At 39.6% G+C, this 26513-nt stretch overlaps 1 protein-coding gene across 1 annotated transcript in view; it reads right to left on the bottom strand.

The window, feature by feature from the left end:
- NR1H4 (nuclear receptor subfamily 1 group H member 4) overlaps window positions 1–26513 on the bottom strand; it is a 45982-nt gene that overhangs the window by 5040 nt on the left and 14429 nt on the right. Inside the window, 6 exon segments of the mRNA XM_006141383.2 lie at window positions 9383–9529; window positions 14050–14149; window positions 14831–14929; window positions 15904–16037; window positions 17982–18036; window positions 18039–18136. Of these exon segments, the coding sequence (XP_006141445.1) occupies window positions 9383–9529; window positions 14050–14149; window positions 14831–14929; window positions 15904–16037; window positions 17982–18036; window positions 18039–18136 (633 nt within the window).

Genomic DNA, 26513 nt, shown 5'->3' with positions numbered 1-26513 from the left:
TCAACTATGTGGGAGTCCAGTGATGTAACCATTACACCATCTGCTGGTCCCTCAGTGTGAGTTTTAAGCTGCCAGGTCTAAGACTTGAATCACAGTCGACGATGTGGGAGTCCAACAATGTAACCATTATGCCATCTGCTGGTCCCCCAGAATGAACTTCCTAAAACTCATCACATCTATTCCCCCTACTTCTTATGAACCTTCAAAACCTCTCCAGAAAAAAAAAAAAAACTGTGGCATAATTTATGGCTAAACTAAGAAAAGGATGAATTTCCCAGGATTGGCCCAGATGAGAACCAACATCTCTATTCCTTCGCGAAGAGTGTTGACTGAACTAACCCAGAATAGTAATTGATTCTATTATAGATGCTGAAGGGTATAATTATCCAACGAGACATGTCACAGAAAGTGAATTTATCAGGAAGTGTAAATTCTCACCCAAAAAATCACCCTGAGTTTCAACCCTTAGCCTTTCCCTTTCTAGCCAGAGCACCACACTCTTCGGCTTTTAGGCTTCTGGTTGTTTGGTTGACCCCAGTGAATTTCATGAACAATGTCTCTGTTGAGCAACTCGAGGATTGCGTCATGAGGACTGCCCTTTACTCAGCTACTACAGAGGGAACTGAGTCCAGTTTGGCCCGAGCTCCCTGAGGTCAAACCAGGTACAACTCACAATGCAGAGGACTGACACACATGAGCCTGGGGACTTCAGTCCTGGCTTCCTACAAACAGAGCGGTTAAGAGACTCTGTGGAGTGAGCGCTGACTCTGAAATCTGGCTTCCTGATGTGATCTTAGGCTCATTACATAAATGCTGCAAGCCTTACTTTTTTTCATCTATGAAATATGAATTATACAATGGTATTTCATGAGATCATGTATGTAGAACGTCTAGCACAAGGACTGACTCATGATAAGCCCCCAATAAACGCTGGAGAAGATAACCATCTAACAGCTGTTACTACGGCTATTCAGAAGAACTGCTTCAATGCATTAGTTCATCTGAATTCCAGTGTGGAATTAGGTTAACCTTCTTTACAAAGCTATGTTGGTATTGTGTTTTGTTTTAATCTCTGATTTACTGGGGTACATACAAATTGGCTGATGAGTTATTTGCCTCAGTATTTTCCTAGGTATTAAGGCTACACGAAGATTTGTATTTTCTTGGTACAGTTATTCATTTTCATCTTCAAAACATGGTAGCCTTTATGCTTTCTTTAGCGTTCAGAGACTACACCCATCCGCTGTAGTCATAAAATAAAAATCATGGCTATGTTATTACTTTCAATAGTACATGAACATTTGGGAGCAATATTGTTGAGGCAGCTGATTTGAAAATATTTGTTTTATAGAACTCATCTTTGATCATCTAATTTCCTATTTCATTTCCTTTCCCTTTTCTGTTTTTTTTTCCCCCCAAGAGTATGTATGTTTTCCAGAGAGACAAAGACAATGGTGAAAGGACATGCCACAATCCTTTTCCCTCATTTTTCCTTCCAGTCAGGATTAGGGCACATGTGTCCGTGTGTGGAGCATTTTATAATCCACTGGGACTGGAATTCAAACCATGGTCAGCAATATGGAATCCTGGTCCCCCTAATCACTGAGCTATTGGGCTGGCCCTATCATTCTTTCTTTTTTATTAAAAACAAAACAAAAACAAAAACAAAAAAATATATCTTTTATGAAAGAGAGAACAAGAAAGAATGAGAGGCTGGCACCTCTGATAGGTGTTATCACATTGCAGTACCCTCCCCCAGCTTCTAGCTAGTCAGGATGTGAGGTGAGCGTGCCCAGTGTGTTACAGGTCAAGCTGGGATCTGAGCCCCTACTGGCCACATAGCTCCAGCATTGCAACACACTACCACCTGCACTCGTGACTGGCCTCGTCTTTCTAAATCCCCACTCACTCTCCAAAGATCTTACTACCTCAGGGCCAGCAGGTGGCGTGGTGGTTAAGGGTGCTAGCCTGCCACATGGCCGACAATAGCTCAAGTCCCAGACCTAGCGACTTTCTCTCTCTCTCTCTCTCTCACACACACACACACACACACACACACACACACACACTGTCCCTCTCTGGTCAAGTTACAAAATAAATAAATAAATAGTTAAATAATTATTTTTTAAAAAAGATGTTATTACCTCTATTCAATATCTAATTACAGCTGCTGTTGTTTGATAAAATTAGATTAAAATATGTATGAAGAATATTTTACCTTGTACATGTTGTTAAAAACTAAGAGCAAATATAGAGAAAATGTAGAAATTAAGTAAGAGAGTTCTTCCAGTTTTAGAAAAGGGATTTTCCTACAAGATAGATCAAATAGAAGTCTTTTAGAATTAGGGTCAACAGTCAGAATTAACTATGCCAGTAAACAAAGGTGGGGGGAGGGTGTTTCGAGTGTTTGTGGACCAGCAATTTGTGACATAAGAAATGTAACAATTGGGCCAGTAGATGACATGGAGGTTAAGGCAGCTAGATCCCACATGGCTAGCTGAGCAGTTCGAGTCCTGAGCCCAGCAGCTTGAAAATCACGCCAGGTACATGTGGATTTGTGACCAAAATCCTAAGAGCAGAATGGAGGAGAAGGGACTGTGGTGTGGTCACCCCTCCTCAGGGCGTGGTCTATCTCTCTCTCTCTCTCTCTCTCCGGTGAGTTCACGTGCCCTATAGCAAAATATGTTAAAAAGAGAGAAAGTAGAAAGAAATGTAACAATAACATCATCCTGAAGGGGACAGTCTTTTCTTGTTTTCCTGTTTCCTCCTTTCTAGAGAAGTTTCGTTCTGTTCTTATGATTAGCTAGTTGACTTTTGGCCACAAGGGGGAGCCATGTTCTAACTTAACCACAAAGACAGCCTTATGGAAAAGTTTGAAGTTGTAAAAAATATTTCTGTTTCTGCTGCTTTATTTCTTATTTACTTTCGCTTTTAATTTATAAACTGATTCTTCAACATCATAAATATTCTTTGATAGAATACCCATTCGATAGAATAAACACTACGCTGCTTTGATTTTAGACATAAATATCTATTTCCTAATCAACGATTTAGCTTTAATTGAGAATAAAAATAAAAGAGAACTGTGCATGTGTCTTATATCCAAGTGTGCATATTGTGTGAGATACACTGCTTGTAATTTTAAATACATTTATATGACTTACTATAACTAACGGCCTTAAGATAGACTGAGCGTCTTTTTTAAAAATGATGTTATTTGCTCAAACCCACATGATTCAATTTTTTTCTAGAAATAACACCACCCTATAACACAGAAGGAGAGGTATAAGCCCCTGGCATGGCAGCCAAGTTCTGCTTTCCTTTCAAGCTCTCACCATCCCAATGAATCGATACAAATTCTAGGTTTGTTTGTTTGTTTGTTTGTTTTGGAGATTTTTGCTATAGGGATAGGGAGCATGCATTTGCCAGAGAGACAGAGAGACAGAAAGTGAGAAATCACCCCCTGGGGGGTGGCCACACCGCAATCCCTTTTCCTCCATTCTCCCCTTGGGATTTTGAGCACACACACACACACACACGTGCGCACACACACCCCCATCATGAATTTTAAGCAGCCATGTCTAGGACTCGAACAGCGGTCCACTATGTGGGGTCTAGTGACATAACCAATGAGCCATCTGCTGGTCCCCAGTTCGAGGTTCTTAAAGCTGGTTCAGTTTGTTGCCTACACAGCGTATTTACCTTCCCTCATTCCTATCCATGGTCATGGACTATAATATGGTGGAGGCAGATCTCAGCGCCAGCCTGAGGTCCAGCCATTGTTCAATCTCCTTTCTCATAGCAGAGGTGGGTGTGGTCAGGAGCTGGTGCAATTCTGGCCATTGAGACTACAAGGGAGTCCACTGCAAAGTTCCTCAGAAAGATTTCCATACTCAGGAAGAGACCATCTCTTTTTCCTTCAGCCACTGTTGTGGCTGGACGTGACTCCAGGAATGACTATAGCCAATAGATGAACAGAAGGAGAACCATCCTGGGGTGCCAGCCAGTACACCGAGGGTAGCGAAGCAGAGAGATGAGGTCTGTGTTTCTTCTGATCATATACTGAGTCCCTCCCTGAATTAGCCAAGCTTCCTCAACATTTCCTCTGGGTTTTCTTTGACCTAACTTGAGTTGAATTTTCTGTTCCCATCAGCCAAGAACGTCTGAACTGATAGCTCTCCTAAGAAATGCAATACATTTTTTATGTCCTCGTATCTTGGGCCCTAAGCCCTAAGGCAAGATGCTCTCTAGAGTAAGGCAGTGCAACCACATTGGAAGGCAAAGTTCAGATCTCCTTATTTTTTTTTTTTTCAGGGGGGGGAATTGTCTCTGTCATAGAGAAGCAAAATCAGTTACTTCCTTCTCTACATTCAGTTCTATCATACCTATCATCTCCCTGCTGTCCACTAGAGTGTGAAACGACATGGGAAGTGTGTGATGAAGAACCAGTCCCTGCATTCCCAGTGGCTGGCCCATCAGGTGTGCGCCGCAGATGGTCCTTGTCATCTCTGTGTCTCTGGTAACTAGCATCTTACTAGAGACATGGGAGGAGGTTACTTAATACATGTTTGCTAAATTCAGTAGTTGTACGTTTTACTAATTCCTTGTGACAAAGGTGACATAGCTTTGAGATGCGACGAAGGCAAGAGACGTCATTAAGAAAATGGAAACATTCTTATGGTGCCAGGAGATTGGATCCTGCCTTCTATTTCAGCTGCCAACTCTACCCAGTCAGTCATTTGTGCCATATTTTTGGACCTATGTTTTTTTTTAAATAAAAAGTCTGGAGAGGTTATTGCTAATTTCCTTAATATTAAAATATAAACTCAGGACCAGTAGATGACAATGGTCAGGCTGCTGGACTCACATGTAGTCGGCCACACCTTGAACCCCGGACCCAGCAGGTTAAAACGCATGCTGGGTGCATGTGTGTGTGTGCCCAAAATCCCAAGAAAAGATCGAGGAGAAGGGACTGCGGTATGGCCGTCCCCACTGGGGGGTGATGTCTCACTTTCTGTCTCTGTCTTTCTAGTGAGTGCATGCACCCTATAGCAAAAATTTCTCTCAAAAAAAAAATCATTAATTATTAGCAAGGTCATTCAGTCCTATCATATTTTATATCATATAATTATTCCTGCTTTTACTTTAAAATTCCAGCTTTAAAACCTAGTTTGCATTATAATACATTGCAAATAAAATCATTGATTTATTAGAATTGAATCAAAATAAGTCAACACTGGCTGTGTCAAATACATGTTCTGAAGCCCTGATTAACAAACAAACACTGTAACTCATTAAACAAAAGTATCTCAAGAAACAATATCTTTGTGTGTGCGAGTGGGATTTAATAATAACAAACAAAAGAGTATGAATTTAAAGTTTAAGAAAAGAAGTTTTACATATTCTTTAAAGAGTTCTGTGCGTATAAACAGAATAACTTTGTGATGCTCTGTTACTCTGGAATTAAACGTACAATAGAAAAAGCATGCACTATATTAGCATAAAAATAAAAAGCTATTCTGAAAGGTCATCTTGCCGGATCAGGTTTTTATGTGGTGTGTGGAAGCGGCAATGTTCTAAAAATCCACAGGGAGAAGCAAAATCATAAATATTAATAAATGGAGGCATCGTTCTAGATAATAAAATATAAAGCTGCTTGTGAGTTTGGGTGGTTTTTATTGTCACAATATGTGGTTGATTTGGGGGAAAGTCTCTTAATATGAATTAGAGATATGCACATTTATTTGCACATCACAGTGTTACAATAAAAATTTCAGTCTTGAACTTTTCTGAAACCTGAAAAATCCCAAGTTATGAAATTAAAGCAAAGGTTTTTATTTTTCTTTTTGATTATTGTGGGTGTGTGGTATGTTGTGTGTGTGTGTGTGTGTGTGTGTGTGTGTGTGTGTGTGGTGTTTAGACAGGGTCTCACTGGGTCATGGTGCTCCTGCCTGAGCCTCTGAGTAGCTGGGACTACAGACACATGCCACAGCACCCGGCTTTTTTTCTTTTTTTTCTTTTTTTAAGTTTATGCAGACCGTGAGTAAAAAAGACAGTGAGAGACAGAGACAGAGAGACAGAGAGACCCCTGGCAGGCTCCTGACACCATGATCCATCCCCAGACTTGGCTGGTCTGGATCATAGGTACACACATATTCCATATACTCGAGGACTTACTATTTCTGCTATTTTTTAAAACTGATTTAGTTGTGTGTTTTTTGTTCTGTTTTTGATTTCTCTTTGAGCTGAACTACCATGGAAGGACTTGCCCCACGTCAGCCAGGCTGGGGAAGGGACCCAGTGCAGCCCAGTGGTCATCAAGGAAATGGCAGCCCCTCCTGGGCACAGCACCCAGGAGAGCTGCAAGATCCAGGCAAAGAGAAAAAATGGGAGCTAAACACCCAGGAGAGAGAGGACAGCTACTGCACAATTCCCCTGCAGATGTCCTCCTATCAAGACATTTCAGCTCACCTGTTTTCATCGTCTGGCACCTGAATACATTTTAAATGCCTCATGTGTGAGAAAGAGGAGAAGGAGGAAGAGGAGAGAGCGAACATGGCAGAGTCTCTGAACTCCGCCTATCCTTTTCTTACACCCAAATGCAAAAGAACTGTCTTCATAAACAATGACTATAGACAAGGTCTGGAAAAGACTTTTAGCTGTCAGTCTGGGATACCAGTAACTCTGATATTTCGGGGAAGAACCATCTGCAAAGTATATCAATTGGTTAGACTTAGCTGCAGACAAACCTTCATCCATTCATTCCACAGGTTTGGGTTGTGCACCCACGCCAAGCCACACACCTGCTAGATGCCTGGGGTAAATTACTGACCCCAAAGAAGCAGAGCCTGTCTTAGAAAGTTTTCAATATCAAAATCCAGACAAGCGCACAGAACACAAGTTAAAGTTAGACATGATTACAAAGAGATCAAATTCATTCTGAGATCTATTTCAATAGCTTTTTATCAATGATTGAGACAAATAGCTAGTAAATGATGGAGCTTAGATTTAAGACAGATTTCAGTCACCATAACTAGAGTAGGATCCTCTGAGAATGGAAAAGACCGATCTATAAGATGAATAATATTTGGTCATACAAATAATCACCCCTTTTTATTTTATTATAACCACCCCCTTTTATTTTATTAGTTTTTATTTATTAGATTAAGTCTGACTTACAGATTTTCTTAAAGAAAACAACAATACACAGCCCACAGAAACCAGAGCCGAATAGATGACCAGGGTAAGCTGGTGAGGCTGTAGAGTGCATGCAGTCACTGGAAAGACAGAGAGAAACAGAGAGGCAGAAAGCAAGAAATCACCCCCCCCCCCAGAGGGGATGGATATGCCGCAATCCCTTCTCCTCTTTTCTCCTCTCAGGATTTTGGGCATGCAGACACACGCACCCCGCATAAGTTTTAAGTTGCCCGGTCCAGGACTTGAACTGCAGTCGACTATGTGGTAGCCCAGCAACATAACCATTACACCATCTGCTGATCCCAACCTTCCCTTCCTTAAGAAATAACAAAATCCTTAGCTCAGCTTTCAAGGCCCTAGGTCATCTGGTTCTTTTCTTCTCTTTTTATTCCCTTTAAGGTATCCCTTAATCCAATCAGTTTAGCTACTTGCCCTGCCTTGCGCACATGCTCTGAGCTTCCCTCCACTCCTTCCCTCCTGCGGTCCTTCTCCTCGGCATCTCCACCCGAGGTATCAAGTCAGATCTCTAAGGCCCAGCTCAAATGCCAAAAACAAAACAAAACAAAACAAAAAACCACCTTTCTAGACTGGAAAGATTCCCAACGAGAAGATATTTCTCTCTCAATTGTCCTTTTCCACATTTTACTGTAATTATGTGCAGTTTATTATTTTTTTACTAAACTGTCACCTTCTTAGGGACCAGACACGTTTGACTCCTTCACTGCCACCATAGTACCTTGTCCTTAAATATTTGTTACACTAATAAATCAATGGATATATAATAGTAATACACATTTAAAAAGCGTATGTTTTTAAAAATCTACCAATGATGCTAATTACCATTTTGGGTTTTATTTGGTGGATTTTTTTCTTAATATAGAGCAGAGATGTGTGTGTGTGTGTATATATATATAACTTTCAGTTTTTAACTTACAGGAGAAAACAGAATGACTATGGGAAGACAGCTTTCAAAAATAAGTTTCCATTTTTGATTTCTTTCATTTATATAACAGGACTCCCTGAATATTTTCCTTCTTACATCTATTCTGAAACGCTGGTTTTAAAAATATTTAAACTTGTTCAGTCAGTCATAGAATGATAATACTTTAGAAAGAAGAGATCTTGAAAAGTCATTTTATCTCATTCATTCATATATAATATCTCTCAGGAAAATAAGAACTTAGCCTATTTTAAATATCTCCTAAATTGCACAGAATTCCTGGTACTTCATCTCAAAGGTTCTCGGCCCTCTGCGTCATAGTATGATTACTTAATAATTCATGCTATTACTTCATTGCGTCTCTTCAGAGGCTAGCATACTGTGTATGACACTTGGCCTCTGAAGTCAGACTCCACGTTTGTCTCTGAAAAAGGTATTGAACCTCTCTCTGTCTCGGCTTACTTGTCTGTAAAATGGGGAACAATAAGAATACTTACTTCACGGGATTGTTGCAAGACTGCAAAAATCAGGTATATATTTAGAGCAGTGTGTATAACCTTGTAAATGATACGTAAATGTTGCTCCTACAATTTCTTATTTGATTTTCAATAAAGATAAATACTATCTGAATACCTTTTCTTTTATATTTTAAAGGTTTTTTTTTTTTTTAGTTTACTCATTATTTCTTGTATGAAAGAGAGAGAGAGAGACAAGCACCCTCAAGAGAATTTCTCCCATGATCCTCCCCCAGCTTTTCCTGCCCAGCTAGGATGATGGGCACACAATGTGCACCGAGCATCACCTTGGCCTGGGAACCAAAGCTTCATCTTTCCTGTGACTTCCAGCATTTGCAGGCTCTTGTGCATTCACCCTTCCCCAGCAACTAGGCCCATACTTACTGGTTTTGAATAACGAATAATTCCCAAATCTTTTATGCTCTTGCTTTTTTTTTTTTTTTAAGTCAAGCTAGTTTTTTCAATCTTTAAAAGAATTTTTCCTTTGGTCTTTCATCTTAGTGCCACAAAGAAAGATTTGTGTTTTGTTTTGTTTTTGTATTTTGCTATTCAACACTGACTTCTGACCCAGTCACTTGACATAGCTTTTCAGAGCCAGTCTCCATAGTAGGCACAGAATGCATACGATATTGCATGACATAGGCAAGGGCCCTGCCTTAATGGGGTGTACCAAGTTTTACTTGCAGAAACAAACGTTTTTTTTCTTCTTACCATTAACTAAATCACTTACCGCTCTTTCGAATTCTTTCTTCCAATAGGTCAGCATGTCCAGCTGGAAGTTTCTTATTAAAAATCTCAGCCGATCGGAGAAACATAGCTTCAACTGCAGACCCTTTCAGCAAAGCAATCTGATCTTCATGATCCAAAGTTTGAAATCCTGAGTTAAGACGATATTGATGTCAAGGAATTATGAGTGACCCATCCCAACATTTCATCCTCTGCATGACCCCCACTGATAAAACATTTTTATAAAGTGCACTGTAATTTCTTTAACATAGGCAGTGAAGTCAGTAAGTTCTTATTGTACTTCCCAAAATAGAGGTTGACTTTCAGCTCTGTTGTTCCTTGTGTCTGTAACTCTTTCTTAAATCGAACTGACACTTACTGATTGCCTCTTTAAAATGGGATACTTAAGTAGCTGGCTAAACTGTCCATCAGGAAAGTTAAATTAGTTAAGAGAAGATTTAGTGAACGAGTGGGGTGAAAGGGATGACAAGTTCTCACAAAATATATGTATTATGGCAAAGGCAGAGTGATTCTGATGAAGCAACTCTCAGAAACTGGAGCCAGACAGATAATTTTTGACCATTATTTGGGTCACATGTGGTGTCACACGGTCAATTTTGCAGTATGGAATCATTCACAAGCCAGGAAAATCTTGATGTGCCTCTAAAGAGTTAAAGGAATAATTGGCCAACTCATGAGGCTCTAGTCAATCTATAGAAGGAATAGCATTTCACCAAAAAAAGTTGAGTTACCTATCTAGAGCTCAGCAATATACCATGCAGGGCAATGAAGATCTGAGAAACATCAGAAAGAATAGCCAGTCTAAAGAAATATGACACTCCCTGGAAAATTCAGTGTCTTTATCCAGCTTCATATGGTACAGTCCCCTACAGCCTCCCTGACCTAGACCTCCTCCTCACTCCCACGCTCCAGTAACACTGGCCAGGCTGGTTCTGCTGTGAACACACAGCTTGCTTTTGCTTAGGAGCAGATGTTTTTCCAGATCTATGCTTTTTCCCTGTCCTGCTCCCTTACTGCAATCAGGTCTCTGATCCAGGGTTACTCTACCTAAAAGAGTACTTCCTGGCACTCATTAGTCCCTACTTGCTTAATTTTGTTCAAAGAATTTACCCCTGACTAATGTGATAATATAAATTCATTTGTTTGTTTGCTTGTTGTCTGCCTTCTACTAGAGAATAAACTGTTACATCGCCAGTGCCTGACATAAAAGAGGTACCTAACAATTATTTGTTGGATGATTGAATAACTGACTGAATAAGTGAACAGATGAATAACAAACTAAACATAAGCTTATGTGCATGCTGGCACACACACGCACACACACGCGTACACATGTATGCACACACACACAGATAAATAATGCCATTGAGCCAAAATGGCTTAGGGAAGGATTAAATAGCAATGGGATTTTAGAAAGACCAGAAATGCTAAGGATTAAGAGTCACTATCCTTGAGAATTTAAGAACTCTTTTGAGAGTAGGTGCAAGGCCTACAGCCCCTGGGTCTCCAGCACCCTGGACAGTGCCTGACACTGTATGGGCTCAATGAGTTACTGAATGTTTTTCAGAAAATACGATTTCAGTACTATTATATAATTATTATTACTGTTTGTAATAATACTGTCTTGTTTGTTTGTTTGTTTGTTTGAGATAGAGACTTTTTGCTATAGGGTGTATACGCTTGCCAGAGAGACAGAAAGCAAAAAATAACCCCCCGGGGGAATGGCCACACCACAATCTCTTCTCCTCCATATTCCTCTTGAAATTTTAGGTATGCACATGCACATACACGCCCAGCATGAGTTTTTTAAGCCACCTGGTCCAAGACTCAAACTGCTATCGACTACGGGGGAGTTCAGCAATGTAACCAGTATGCTGCCTACTGGTCCCAGTATTGTCACTTTTATAATTATTTTTTTTTCTTTCTTAAGTTTCTTGCTTTATATTTCCTTCTATATGAGTGGTTTTCAAAAAGTTCATGGAAAATGTATATTATGTTTAGCACCAAAATAAATTTGAACTTTAATTCCATTTTCTACAAACCTTTGAAGAACCCTCATATTTTAATTTTTTCTTCTGTTTACTTACTGAGCACACATTAAGTATACTCTTCCCCCAGGAACAAAGCTAGGCACTAGGTATGAAGAAACATTGAGATACTGCTGTTGCTTTCAGATAAACTACGTTTTTATGAATGAGATTTCTTTTGTCTTCAATTATTTTTTGGTTCAAGACCAACTGACCAGTTTGAGCTGAAAAACTTTTCTCATAAGTAATCAAAACCACCATATATAATCTCATTTTTGATCAAGGTTGGCTTCAGTTTAATTAATATGTAATAATTAAGTTCTTCTTTTATTGTTAATAATTAGAGCATATCAGGACCAGCAGTAGGCGTAATGGCTATGTTGCTGGACTCCCACGTAGTTGACTGTGGTTCAAGTCCTGGACCCAGTGGCTTAAACTCACACTGGGTGTGTGTGTGTGTGTGTGCCCAAGATCCTGAGAGGAGAATTGAGGAGAAGAGATTGCAGCATGGCCACCCACCACTTCAGGGTGAGATTTCTCACTTTCTGTCTCTCTGTCTCTCTCTCTTTCTAGTGAGTGCAGAAACCCCTATAGCAAAAACCCTTCCAAAAAAAAAAGAAAACAGAAATTACAGCATATTAATGATATTTCAATGATACAAAAAGTTCTCCCCACATTTTGTGAGTTTTATAAAGGCTTTTGTCTGACACATTTAATCAAAGAATAGCATAATGATGGCAAAAAGAAAACAAATTAACATGTCTAATTAAAATCTTATGTCAGAAGTTACCTTCTATAATTTAATATTACAGTGTTCTGTTGCTGTACGAGCTATTTATTATTCTCTTCTGGACTATGGGATTCTAATACACTAAACATTTTTTTAAACACTGTAACAAGCTCAAGTCTATTGACTTGGATAGCACTAATAATGTAGCAGAAAGGAATTGAGGCTGGGAGATGATTTCTGCCTTCCAGCTTCTGTACTGGCACCACCAGAGTGTCGGTAGATAAATCCCTTTCCCTCAGCTCACATAGACTTGTTCATCAAGCCCTATCAATGTTTGGAGCCCTCTTCTCCCTCCGTCTGTCTACTATTGCTTTATTTCAAGTCCTCTGGCCTGGACCTGTGCAGTAACGTGCTAATTGATTCTCCCCGCCTCAGTTCGTCCCCATGCAAATTCATCTTATACAAACCTGAGAAAGCCTTCTGTTTATGACAAAAATGTTCTCATTTACCTCTCTAGAAAAATAAGAGTCAACAAAATCTCTTTACCATACTGCAAACAAATATTCAGCTCCGTAGACTCTTTATCAGTCTGGTACCAATTTATCTTATTGTGTAAACAAAGAGCCCACCATGCACATTATGCAACAGCCACACTGAATTTTCTCTCCCTTCTCCAGTAGGCCTGTCCTTATTCATGACTTACCACCTGTTCACTAGCACAGCTCTCAGCTTGGAAGTCCCCTTCTCGCCCAGGCCAACTGGAAAACACCTGTTTCATTTACACCCAACTCAAGTATCTTCTCTGAAGCCTCCCCAGACACAATTAGCAACTAATGCTTCTCTTCAAACTATATCTGTATTTTTCAAAAAACTATACATTTATTTCTACATATTATGTTATATATTACACTTTATGTAATGTATGTATTATATATACACTATAATATAATATAATACTATATTATTAATAATATATATTATACTCATTATATACTAGGTATATACTATATATACACACATATATGGAGGTTTGACACATGGAATCCAGTTCCCAAAACACAGCATTTAACCACTGTATTATGGGGCTGACCCCTATCATTTTTCTAAAAATTAAGTATAATAGTTTTCTTTTTTTAAAATTATTTTATTTTAACTTTATTATTATTAGTATTTTCCAATTTGACCAGAGAGACACACAGAGAGAGAGGGAAAGTGAGAAAGGAAGACACCAGGTCTGGGACTTGAACCACAGTTGGTCATGTGGGAGTCCAGCACCCTTAACCACCATGCCACCTGCCAGCCCCTACAGTATATTAATATATAGAAAATATAATATATATATATATTTGTCTGAAAAGTCATGACATATTTTTCTATGCTTCTTAATGCAAAAAATGCACCATGACTTTTCTGACAGCCAATATATATTAAGGCCTTTAACCACTCTTCTTGAAGGTAATAGGCTCTCAGTATAGAGTAAGTATCAGCAACTGCTTACTGAACTAATAAATGGGTGAATGACAGCTTTGCAAAGTCACAATCTTTTATATATCAATTTGAGGAATTATTTCATTGATTTTAAATATTCCTCCTGGATGCGTTAATAACATCTGAAGTATAAGTAGTTACAAACATGCATTTAAATCAGAGGGGAAACAATTCCCATTTTACAAGGAACAGATCTGCCCCTACCGATTTACAAGAACATTGTAAGCATAGCAGGGAAATACCTACATGGAAAAGGATCTGGCGAGAGTAACACAGAAATACATCTGCTCTCACAGGAATATTTTGGGACTTGAACAAAACGTTTGTATAGAAAGTGGCTAATGTAATCTGTAGCACATTTAAACACTTGATGAATTTTAACTTTATTACTAAAAAAAAAAATACCTGGTAGCTTTTTTGTGAATTCTACGAGAATCTGGACATGACTGGTAGCCATTTCTGTTAAGATGAGAAAATTTTCTTCTGCACTGAATTCTTCTTTTAACTAAATTTTTTAAATAAAGAAAATAATTATTAAGTAGACAAGGGTATGAGTCAACATGAAACCATACAGCTAATGAAAAACTAGATTTAGATGATAAAATTTAACAAACCCTTTCATATTTCTCTGATCTTTGGAGAGCAATAACAGGTTGAATACTCTTTACGAAAAATGCTTGAGACATTAGTGTTTTAGATTTCTGTTTTGTCCCCTTTTTTTCTGATTTTGAAATATTTACATATATATAATGAAATATGTTGGCGATGGACCCAAGTCTAAACAAAAAAAGTTAAGTTTCATATATACCTTATACACGTAACCTAACGGTAATTTTATACGGTATTTTTGCAGTATAGCTTTATGACCGCCACCTGTCACAGGAAGTCAGGTGTGGTATTTTCTACTGTGGTATCTTAGAGCACTTAAAAAATTTCAGATTTGGAACATTTAGGATTTCAAATTTTGGATGATAGATGTTTACTCTGTTCTATTATCAAGACAGATGTGAAACTTCTTACTCTTTATAACTGTTCAGTGCTGCCCAAAGTTTCCATGTTTAACTAACTAATGACTCAACTCCAATCACTTCAAAGTAACATATTGCTATATAATTTTGTTTCCAAGATAGTAAGAGTTGTAAAAGTATTTACTTCAAACCCATGTATTTTAGGATAGCATACTCACAATTTTATTTGTTATTTCCTGAGGCATTCTCTGTTTGCTATAGGAATCCATAATATAACGTAGAAGATTTTGCTGATCTGGGGTGAGTTCAGTTTTCTCCTACACTGGCAAGAAAATAAAAGGTATTAGGGACAGTGATTGTAAGGTTTTTTCCTATATGTGCATTACCTTGAGGGAACTCATAGCTGAAATTATGGGGAAAAGCCCTAAGTACAACAGGAATGGTGAGATTATTAAAGCTATATCAATAGTCTGCAATATAGAGAGGCTATATTAACAGTCTATAATCATTTTCTCTGAGTTCTTGGACTAGTCATATTAAATTTCACTAAAAGTGTCTCATTTTCCTATCTGTAAACCAGGAATAACAAAATACTTCTTTTGTGTATTTCTTGGTAATAAACCAACCTGCATATGAAGCCTATTTGAGCTCATTTTCTTAAAACATCAGTGAAAGTCAGGGTTTAATCACAACTAGAAAAAGGTTTCCGTATGTCATGGAGAATCCATCTTAAAATATTCCATGTAGAGCAGAGGTTGGTAAACTGATCCATGGACCAAATCTACCTGGTTTTAAAAATAAAGTTATACAGGGACACAGCCACAGGCATCCATTTGCTCATGTATTATAAAGGCACTAAGTGAAAACTTAGTTCCTTCATGGTGTCCCAGGGTGAGCTCTAGTGGGTGGTGGTTGGTTCACCGTGATTGCATCGTGGAAACCAGAGTCTCGTGAATACGTTAATGATGTCTCAGGAGACCCAGTAGGTTCTTGCTCTCGTGAGAAGGGGTTAGTTCTAACAAGAGTTGGTTATCAAAAAGGTGTTGGGCTCTCTCTCTCTCTCTTTATCTCTCTGTGTGCCCAACATTCTCTATGCTTCTATTGGCCATGCTGTAAGTCTAAGACTTTGGACTTTTCAATCAGCAGAACAGAGTGTGTGTGAATAAATTTCTGTCTTCTTTATAAAATCACCCAGGCTCAGGTGTTTCTTTCAGCAATGCAATAGCAAATCAAGGTGGGCCTGGAAGCTCAGCTCCTGCTGGTTTGGGCAGACACCACCGCGTATTATTACCCTGCATGATTTCGTTGTTGAGGTCACTTGTCGCGAGTCGCGTCCTTCGCTGTCTTCATTCGTGCTCTGATCAGCATGCGACTTCACATTTTTTCTTAGCCGTTTAGATTTACACTGAATTTCAGTTAGCAAGCCTGAAAAAATAAACATGGAGACCTCACCAATCACAGGAAGTACTATGGGGCATGTGATCGGGCCCCAGCAGACATGTCCTCAGTTCAGGTCTCCTATGCAATTAGGCACTGACTTAATCTAGCCCTCCTGGAAGTTGTAAAAAGAGAAGACCAACAGTGAAACTTGAGCTTGAGCAAGAAGTTTACCCTCCATGAGCTTCTGTTTCTTCATTTGTAAAATGAGGATAATATCCGTTTCATAGAATTTTATGTAGATTAAATGTAATCAGATCTTTTTTTAGTGATCTTTGTACAAAGAATTTGAGATACTAAAGTGTTTTACAAAGGCAAGGTATTCAGGCAGAAAAAGGCGACTGACACTCTTCTTATCCTTGAAGAATCTTGAAAGCAGGTGTTTCAAAACATAGCATTACTATTATTTTTATCCATGTATACATACTATACCATAAAAGTATATTCAACTTCACACTAAACACATAATTAAACATATTGAGTGAAAAAATGTTAACATCTCATAGGAAAAAATTTTTTAACAAAACTTAATTTTTATAACTATACATGTTATTGAGAACATAGAGATGGCAATAACTCAAGGTGACTTTGAAAATTTTCTTTTGAATGATCATATTATCGATTTATACTTAAACGGAGCTATAAGAAGTAATGCAGTACCATCTTTCCTATTCCCCTTTAACTTCTGTATTCTCTCAATGTTAATGAGGCAAAGTCCCTGTCATTTCTTCGTACTGGCAATTAATTTTTTTTTTTTTTTTGGGGGGGAATCGTGAAAGATCTGCATCTGTTTCTGGATGATTTTGTGCTCATAAATAACATTATAGACTTGAATAGGTGAACTTATACAAAATATCCTGGGAGCTTCAGCTGGAACAAGCTCATAGTTAAGTGATCAGTAATAGGAGCCTCCCAGTGTCAAAGTAAATGTTTCCATTGCAAGATTGGATTCCAGTAGCAGCCCCAGTGCAGGCTCTTGTTTCCTGCATGCTAAAATGAGATTGTGATCAGCCACTATAAAACTTTCATCCACCCGGAGCTGGATTACTTACATAGACCTATTTTTCCCCCTCCTGCACACATTATTTCTCTGGGTCCATCCCAGTTGCCTGTACAGTTTGGAAACAATAGAACTGGAGTCAACTTCCGAAGGCTTTTATTTCAGGCGGCATTCCTTCCCTGAATGTTATCATCCCCTTGGTGACATTTGTTTGTCTATTTGTGTTTTGAGGAGGAACAGGCCATATCTCAGCATCTGAGTGGTCCGTAGAATTTGCAGAATGAAAAATTAATTATGTTATATACGAGCATGCATTCCAATTTTTGATGAGGATTATGGTTCCTCACAAAGCCAGCAGTTAATACAGTGTCTCTTTATCAGATTGAATGACAAAATTATATTAAAACTCAGAGTAGTTAATTTCCGGTGTGAACCTACACAAATTGGTCCAAAGCCTCACGAAGAGAAGATGGATTCTTAATGAAATGACTTGGTTTAAAACTCTATTTAGACAATTCAGAGGCAGTTATACCTTCTAAAGCACTCATATTCTTTTTTTTTTTCTAAAATGGTCATTAAGCAATAAATAAAAAGTATACAGGGGGAAAAATTTTAGATTCATTCCTCATAGCTCATTAAAACATGTTATTTTAACTGTATATTTTTGCCGCTTCACTCCACACATAATTCATTGCAACAGAGAACCACCACCACAGGGACGACAAAACAAAACCGCCATTCCTTTCAGGTGACTAGAAGGCTCTCTAGCTGACAGTTTGAACCATTTCAGGGGTTCATTACCTTCTTGAGAACTTGGATGGCTTAGTAGATTTCTTCTATACTACGGGAAATACTGCTCTTGTTAAAGGAGTTACCTGACATCTGCCTCCTTAAGAGATTTTTAGTGGAATGTAATTGCTTGAAGTGAATACCTGTATACATACATTCAGCCAACATTCCCATTTCCTTGCACTTCCTTTTTTTTTTTATTCCTGGCACTTCCTTCGCATGTACATATCCATCACACAGTTGCCCCCGTTTTTACACTTGTACACCGCGTTCTTGGTAATGCTTCTCCTGAAGAAACCTGTGGGAGAAACACTGACAAGTGTAAAAAGGCACTTAACAATTTCTCCGGGAACACATTTGGATGGAGAGATGCTAGCCTCTTTTCTTAAGAATACCCAAGCAATCCCTGAGTAGACCAGTGACAGAGGGGAGTAGGCTTTTTTTAAAGAATGATTTCATTGTATGTATTATTATTTAATTTGCTATGGGGCATGTACACGCATGAGAGAGAGAGAGACAAAGAAAGTGAGAAAGCAAATCAAACAGGTCCAGGACTCAAACCACAGTCAGCCTAGTGGGAGGCCACTGTCTTAACCACCATAATACCTGCTGGCCCCAACAAAGGGGAGATTTAATTACACTATATTGTCCAGGAGGTTGTTGCTTTTGTCTCTCAAGAACAAAGACAAGTTTGAATTATAGCCTCACTTAAGGAAAAACATCTTAGTTTTTTAAGATAAATTACTTTTGAATGTCTTTTTAGGGGAACGAGTACGTGCCAGCCAGTGCTAGGTGCTGCTAGTGTACAAAGACAAGTATCCATCCCTGCCCCTTCTAGAGTTTATAGCTGGCCGAGGGCAAAGATGCACAAAGCACTAAAACAAGTGAAATGAAGTTACACAGTTTCTGACAGGAGGCTGTGCTGGAGCCCCGCAGACACAGTTAGTTCAGAATAAAGAGATCAGGACAGGAAGCGAATACTGAGCTAAGTCTTGGAGAGTGAGCTGCTGTTAACTAGGCATTCAGGGAGCAAATCACATTCAAGGTTTCAATTCAGCACTTAACATGCCTGCTCGGTGTACTAATAAAGATGCCAACCTTGATCTAAAAGCAAACATCTCCCAAAGGTCGAATGGTAGCACAGCAGTGAAATAGGATTCTCTGAGAGACTGACCCACATGGAAAGTTTCAGGGTTCATGTCCAGAGATTTCCCTGAGAATGCCGGGCAGTGTGTGCTCATGATCTGGGGCTTGCAGAAGCTGGGGAATAGTGTGGTATCAAGATCCTGTTGGAAATATTGTCTCTCTGTCTCCCTGTCTCTCTTGTTCATGAAATAAATAAACAAACAAAACAAAACAAAACCTTCCCAGAGAAAGTGTAGCACAGCTACAGCCTGTAACAGGTACAATGCCTGAGTCTGGAAGGGATGTGACTGGCGTAGTCTCTGTTCTTCCTCTGCCCCACCTTCCCTTCTGCTCTTCCTCTTCTATACCATTAACCACAGATTCCGACACTTTCAGAGTCAAGGAGGTAGACTGATTAGACAGAGGTTTGTGGGAGGCAAGGGAGGGGATGACAGGAAAGTGCTTACGGGCCTGATATGATTATAAACAGAACTGTAGTTAGCAAGTTTTCAAAGTCTTCTTATGACATAGCCCCTCCCAAGAATGATTTCCTTTAAGACTGTCATAGATACTGACAGACAGCTCAATAGTTAACAGAATAAAACTCCTTACTTCAAAATGAGTCAAAAGAACAGTATGTGGAATAATTCTGCAGTGCTTTTTTTTAAACTCTGATATTAACTGAGAAAGAAATAATTATCATCTCAATAGCTGAATTAATCAGCTTTCACTCTGAGGCAGCTACACAATATTATCATTGTATCATTTAAATATGGGTACATATACTGTATTTATACTTATGCTAATCTATCCATACACATACCTCTGCCTCTATCTTGCTCTTTCTTGTGCATATTCAACACCATTCATATCAGAAAAGTCATTTGAAAATGAATGGAAAGGAAATTCACTGAGGAACAGAGCCTTCCTGGTAATAGAAGATGAGTAGACAGGCTTGGCATTGGCCTCTGAGAACATGTAGCTCTAGGAGGATCCCTGGAGTGGTAGGCAAATTTTTCTGTAAAATGTTCTTTCCTACAGACCCCTCAGTTCTGCAGACCATTGTACACCCTGCTTTTCTGCTTCTTTATCTGGATAGAACCCATACATAGCATCCTATTCCCAAGTAAGCCATACACACTTATGTGCACATATACACACCCATGCTCATGTCAGACTCTAGTGACTGACACTGGTACCCACTAGTAGGCTATTACTCTGAAATCAATGAAATATTGGCTAATGTGTTAAAACTTAAGGAGTCTCTAAGATTTTTTTTTTTAATTGCAAGAGGATATGTGTGCTCACCAAAGAAAAACAGCAAGAGAGGGCTATAAGGCATTCCTCAATGAGGCATGGTCATGCTGCAATCCTTCCCTTCCATTTCTCCATCCTGTTGGGATTTGGGGCACACATGCACAGGCACCTGGAATGCTTTTCAGGCTTCAAGGGCTTGAACTGTGGTCAGTCACATGGGATCCAGCTCTCTTAACTATTAGGCTATGGGGCCAGCCCTCTCTCAGCTTCTTAAGCAGTAGCAAACATACAGAGCTGAATAACTAAAGACCTTTACAGCCAATGTGCCCTACACAGAGACTATAAGTCTACCTCAGCTTATATGCCACATGTGTTGTGCCAGACACTGTTCTATACACTTTGCATGTAATGGTTCACTTCATATTTATTACAACTCAATGAGATAGATACCATTATCTCCCCCTTATAGAAGAAGAAACCGAGTTTCACATTATGCTATCTTTCTAGTAAAAAGTATACATTCCTAAAACATCATCTTGAGACATTCATCTCTCCAAGTCTCACACAGCATAGAAATGCCTGGCCTGTAATAGAGGCTTGTTACTTTCCCCCAATATATTTGAGTTCATAAATAGGTATTTTATAACAGTTTTAGTAATATTAAAGTGAAGGGATAATTTATTGCATATTCAGGTATGTTTGTTCTTGCTCCTTTTAAAATTTTCTTTCCCATTGCAAAGGGGTAATTGTTTTTCTTATGTTCACTTCCTGGGACAAAAGTCGCAGTTGTCCACCACTGGAAAAAGCCACCCAGTCATTTAAGCCTGCCAGCGGAGTCCAGCACCTGCTCCTGTGGCTGGGCCTACTTTCCTTTTAATGCCAATGGGATTAGTAGTAACGAGCTCCACTTTCACTTGTGATATTGGCAGTTTGTATCTTCTCTTTTTCTTGGTTAGCTTACTAGAGATGAATCAATTTTATTGATCTCATCAAAGAACCAACTTTTGGTTTAACTGATTTTCTCTATTTTTTCCTATTTTTTAATTTCATTGAGTTCTGCTCTTTTTTGAACTATTATTCCTTTTCTTTTGCTTAATGATGGATTTAATTTAGTCTTTAAAATTTTATTATTTTTAAAGAATTGTTTTATTTAACTTTATTTACCCATTTATTTATCTATTTTAATTTAACCAGAGAGGGAGAGAGAGAGAAAAAGTGAGAGCACAAGACACCAGCCCCAGGACTCAAACTGCAGTAGGCCATATGGAAGTCAGCACCTTTAACCAATATGCCACCTGCTGGCCCCCTAAAATTGTATTATTATCTTTTAGGTTTTTGTCGTAGGGCATGTGTGCTCTCCAGAAAAGAGAGAGACAGAGATTCAGAGAGAGAGAGAGAGAAAGTGAGAAATCACTCCAGGGGAATGGCTATACCACTATCCCTTCTCCTCCCTTCTCCTCTGAGGATTTTGGGCATGTACACCCAATGCCTGGCATGATTTTCACGCCACAGGATCCAAGTCTTGAACCACAGATGACCATGTAGGAGTCCAGCACCTTAACTGTTATGCCACTTGCTGGTACCTGCTCTTATTTTTTTATTCATAATATAGTGCATGCAAGAGACAGAGATGAGTACCCTCCATAGGGTCTGGTCACACTGCAATACTCTTCCCCAGTCTTCCAACCTGTAGGATCATCAATGTTCATGTGCATGCCTGGCATGGCTCAGACTGACCAGGTTGAGGATTCAAACCACAGTTACCAGATGTGTCTCTGGCTTCTCTTGGGCAGTGAATTACTACTATAACAGGCAGCCAGTCCTCCTTCTTCTCTTCACAACAACCCTATGATAATGGTAATAATCACAGGCATTTAATGAGGATTTACCATTAGGAAGAACTGTGTAAATTGCTCTACACACATTATCTTATTATTATTTATTATTATTAGTTTTAGATTTTTGCTCTAAGGCATGTGTGCTTGCCAAAGAGACAGAGAGAGAGAAAGTAAGAAATCACTACGTGGGGTGATGGCCATGCCATAATCCCTTCTCCTCTTGGGATTTTGGATATGTACACACATGTGGCTGGCATGTTTTTCAAACCACCAGGTCCAGAATAGAAGTGCAGAGTCAGCTATGTGAGATCCAGCCCCTTAACCATCATGCCACATGCTAGTCCAACATATGTTACCTTGTTAATCCTTATGATAGTCCTGAGAAGGATGAAAGTGCTCTGTGAGTATTCTCCATAGGCCTTATAAACTCTATGAGGGAGGAAGCACTTGAAAGTGCTGCTATGGGCATGGTGAACCTACTAAAAGCTTTGTGAACTCCCACTAAACTCAGCCAATAAACAACATGACATCAGAGTCTCGTGTTTTTTTCAGACTCCCTACATCTCTGTTCAACCCATCCTTTGGAGGAGAAAAGAACCTCATAAAGCATACAGTGTCCAGACTCTGTTTGGGCTGCTATCTCTCTCTCTCTCTCTTTCTCCCTCTGGGTCTCTCTTATTCACAGAAGAAATAAAAAGTAAACTTGAAGACTTTATAAAATCAGGCCTCATTTGATCTCAAATAGGATTTCAATAAATTTACATGTGGATCAGGGCTCCTTAATTTTCATAAATGTTTATTAACAAAGAATCCATAGGAAGACTCTGCATCTATTCTATTCCAGAAAAGTTTATGGAGGCTTTTCTAAAACTTCAGAGCTAAGTCCAGTGCTGGTTCACCATCTTAAATAAAAGCATATTCAAAAGGACAGTAGGGTCACCCTTTACTCAGACAGTGCCTTTTAAGAATTCACACATTCTCTCTGCTCTGTGGAGTTTTCTGACGTTGAGACAGATATGATAGGCACTGACCTATTTGGAAATACAGCCATTTAAAATTTCCAGTCAGATTCAGATGGGTTTTGTTGGTTGAGATTTGAAATTTGAATCAAACCTCATTCAGACATTACCACATTTCCATATGCTGCTCTGATAGCAGAAGAGGAAAGAAAGCTCTCGATGTAATCTCGTGCTGAGCAAATGGAAGTCATTGTCACTCTACACTAGGCTTGTCTTTTGCAGTTATTACTTTTTTTAAAAAAAATAGAAAACTGCAATTTCTGTCACTGATGCCATAAATATCTGCAACAAACAGAAAAAATATGTCTAGCTGGAGCAATATAGAAAACAATGAATAAAGGAAATTTAACCATGACCTTTGTTTTGTTTCTAAATTTAAATTTTTCCTTCTTTTGTTTCATTTTGGGAGGGGTTGTTTCAAGGATTGTAGCTCTGACAGAGCTGCAGTAAGACAGTTGGCTTAGCTAGCTCTTTACACATAATCATCTAACTTATTCCTCCAAAAGACCCCGTGAGATAGGTAAAATCTCTATTTTGTGGAGTTGAGCTCAGAGAAGGTAAGTATTGCATGGACTAAGGATTGTCTCCGTTGGCAGCCACGGCACCCTCTCCCTAGTGTAGTGCATTTCCTATGCCGGAGAAGCAAGAGAATTCAACACGGCATCTTCCAGGCTTCCTTGTAGCCCACACAGTGGATGTGATTTAGCCCTGACTTAGAGATGCCTGTGTAAGACATTTAGAAGGCAGAAGTGACGTGAGAGCGCTGTTTCTGCCAGCCAGCAAGACCGGGGAGCTTTGCCAGTCGCTAGCTTTTTGAGTGCTTAGAGGCAGGGTGCGGGTCTTCATTGCGGATGCAGACTGAGCAGGCTAGCCATGGCTCTGGAGCCAGGAGTTACGGTGATGGCAGCTGCCTCAGGCCTGGAGAGCAGCTAAAGTGGCAGCTTCCCAGAACCTAAGTCCCCATTTGCTTCCTAAGTCCCCATTTTCTTCTTCTTCTTCTTCTTTTTTTCCAGAAGTTCTTGCTATAGGGCACGTGCACTCACCAGAAAGAGAGAGAGAGACAGAGAGACAGAAAGCGAGAACTCACCCCCCAGGGGGTATGGCTATGCCGCAATCCCTTCTCCTCCGTTCTTTTCTTGGGATCTTGGGCACGCATGCACACATGCACCTATCGTGGGTTTAAGCCACCAGGTCCAGGACTCGAACCGTGGGCAACTACATGGGAGTCCAGTGATATAGCCATTATGTTAACTGCTGGTCCCTCTGAGTCCCCATCTTGATTGCAACAGAGTATCAGCTGCCCTGGCAGGCCAGTTCTGCAGTGTGGCTGTGAGCGCCACCTAGAGGCTTGGCATAGCACCTTGCTACTCTGCTTCTTTCAAGTTCTGAATTAACTCATTTCTGCTTGAAATATTGGTTTCTCTTTTATTTCACTAAACTCTGATATAGTAAATAACTTGCTTATTTGGCCAAGAAATGCAGAGTCTAGGTTAAATGTGTGTTTGTCGAATATCTTTAGTGGAAAGTTAGAGTATTTACTTTGCATCTGATGGGTACAGAAATCTGAGGGCTGTGGGGTGGAGGAGATGAAGTCGGCCAAGCTATTAGACCTGCCTGGCTTGGAGTCTCAATTCTTTCACTTGTGCTCTGTCCTGTTCTGTTTGTGCTCCTCCTCTAGTTTTCCTCACTGCTCCTTCCTCCTTCCCCATTGCTAAACTAGGACAATTTTCATTTGTCAAGAGAACAAATAAAGAGTACAAAGGAGCCTATTACTGACTTTTCAGTCACCAAAACCTAAGCCCCCAAATCTCACATTCTAGATATAATTTCCCCAGGTTGGGAGGTAGCTGTCAATGAAATAGGAAGTAAATGATGGACTGGTCCATAGTGCAGTGGTTAAACCCTACGCACTGGGAACTGGGTCCCACATGGTTGACCTGGTTTGTATCCAAACCTGGCAAACTGAAAAACATGCCCAGCACCTGTGTGTGCATGCCTCATGTCCTAACCGGATAGAAAAATGAAAGAAAAGGATTGCAGTGACCATTCCCTACTGGGGGGTGCTTTGTCTCTCCGTCTAGTCATAACAAGAAAGAGCTAAGACATGTTAGGTACCTGAGAAGGTCCTGAGCCTTGTCTCCCCAACTTCCACACCCCCCGATTAAATCCTAGGGTGGGAGGTTAAGAGATGACAGATACTCTTTGTCATCTGGAATCCCAGAGTAGAGGGATTCTTGTGCCCTTTCCTGGGTAGAGTCAAGGAGGCTTTCAGGGGTTCCTACAACAGGAATGGCTGAGAACAGATAAAATGGGGGACCAGCAGTTGGCATAATGGCTATGTTGCTGAACTCCCATGTGGCCGACGACGTTCCAAGTCCCAGACCCAATGGCTTAAACTCACGCCGGGCGCATGTGCGTGCGTGCCCAAGATCCTGAGAGGAGAATGGAGGAGAAGGAATTGCAGCGTGGCCATCCCCCCAGGGGGCTGATTTCTCATTTTCTGTCTCTGTCTCTCTCTGTCTTTCTGGCGAGCGCACATGCCCTATAACAAAAACATCTCCCAAAACAAAGAATCTTATGGCAGCATGGTATCTCAGGATAGCCAGCCAGATAAACCAGCAGAACACTGAAACATGAGAGACCTCCTCACCAGTGCGAAACCCAACAGACAGACCTGGACAGACAGGAAGGAGGAGAGTACTTAGGACCCCAGGATAGTGCTGTAAAGACCTTGCCCATTGGTTAACTAAAGACCAGATAAAACATCACTCCAACATATGTCAACTGTGTCAATAGCTCTGGGAACCAGCGTACCTTCCCCCAGTGGATGCACACACACACACACACACACACACACACACATACACACACGCCTGTGCCCAATCCCTCCACAACACTAAGTTAATCCTCATACTTAGACAAAAATCCCAGAAAGAGTTTGGTTGAGGTAAATGGAATAATCTTGAATGGAATGAAATAAAGTCTACACTAGGGCTTAAAATTTAATTAAATCCAGTTATACAAAATACATTTTTTGCACATTATGGGCTGTGAGGTGAATGTGCTCATTAGCTGCACAAGCTATATTCTGTAAATAGGTTCTAAGATCGTAATAATAGTAATAGGCATATTAAGTTTTAGCTACGTGCTATACTTTTTCTAAGTCTTCTATAAAACTTAAATTTATTTTTATATTTTTATTTTATGTCAGTCTTTTTTTTTTTTTTAAAGACAGGGTCTCAGGACCAGCAGGTGGCATGGAGGTTGAGGTTCTGGACTCCCACACGGCCGACCACGGTTCATGGTTTGCTGGTGGTTTGTTTCTCACTTTCTTTTTCTTTTTCCCTCTCTCTCTCATCAAATTAGAAAATAATTTAAAACCTAAATAAATAATTCATTAAAAGAAAAGGAAAAAAAAAAAAAAAAGGAAGGGTCA

Source organism: Tupaia chinensis, unplaced genomic scaffold (genome assembly GCF_000334495.1).
Source record: "Tupaia chinensis unplaced genomic scaffold, TupChi_1.0 Scaffold000054_1, whole genome shotgun sequence".
NCBI classification, from domain to species: Eukaryota; Metazoa; Chordata; class Mammalia; order Scandentia; family Tupaiidae; genus Tupaia; species Tupaia belangeri.
Note: the sequence above shows the minus strand (reverse complement) of the source record. Positions and strands in the feature narration are given on the sequence as shown.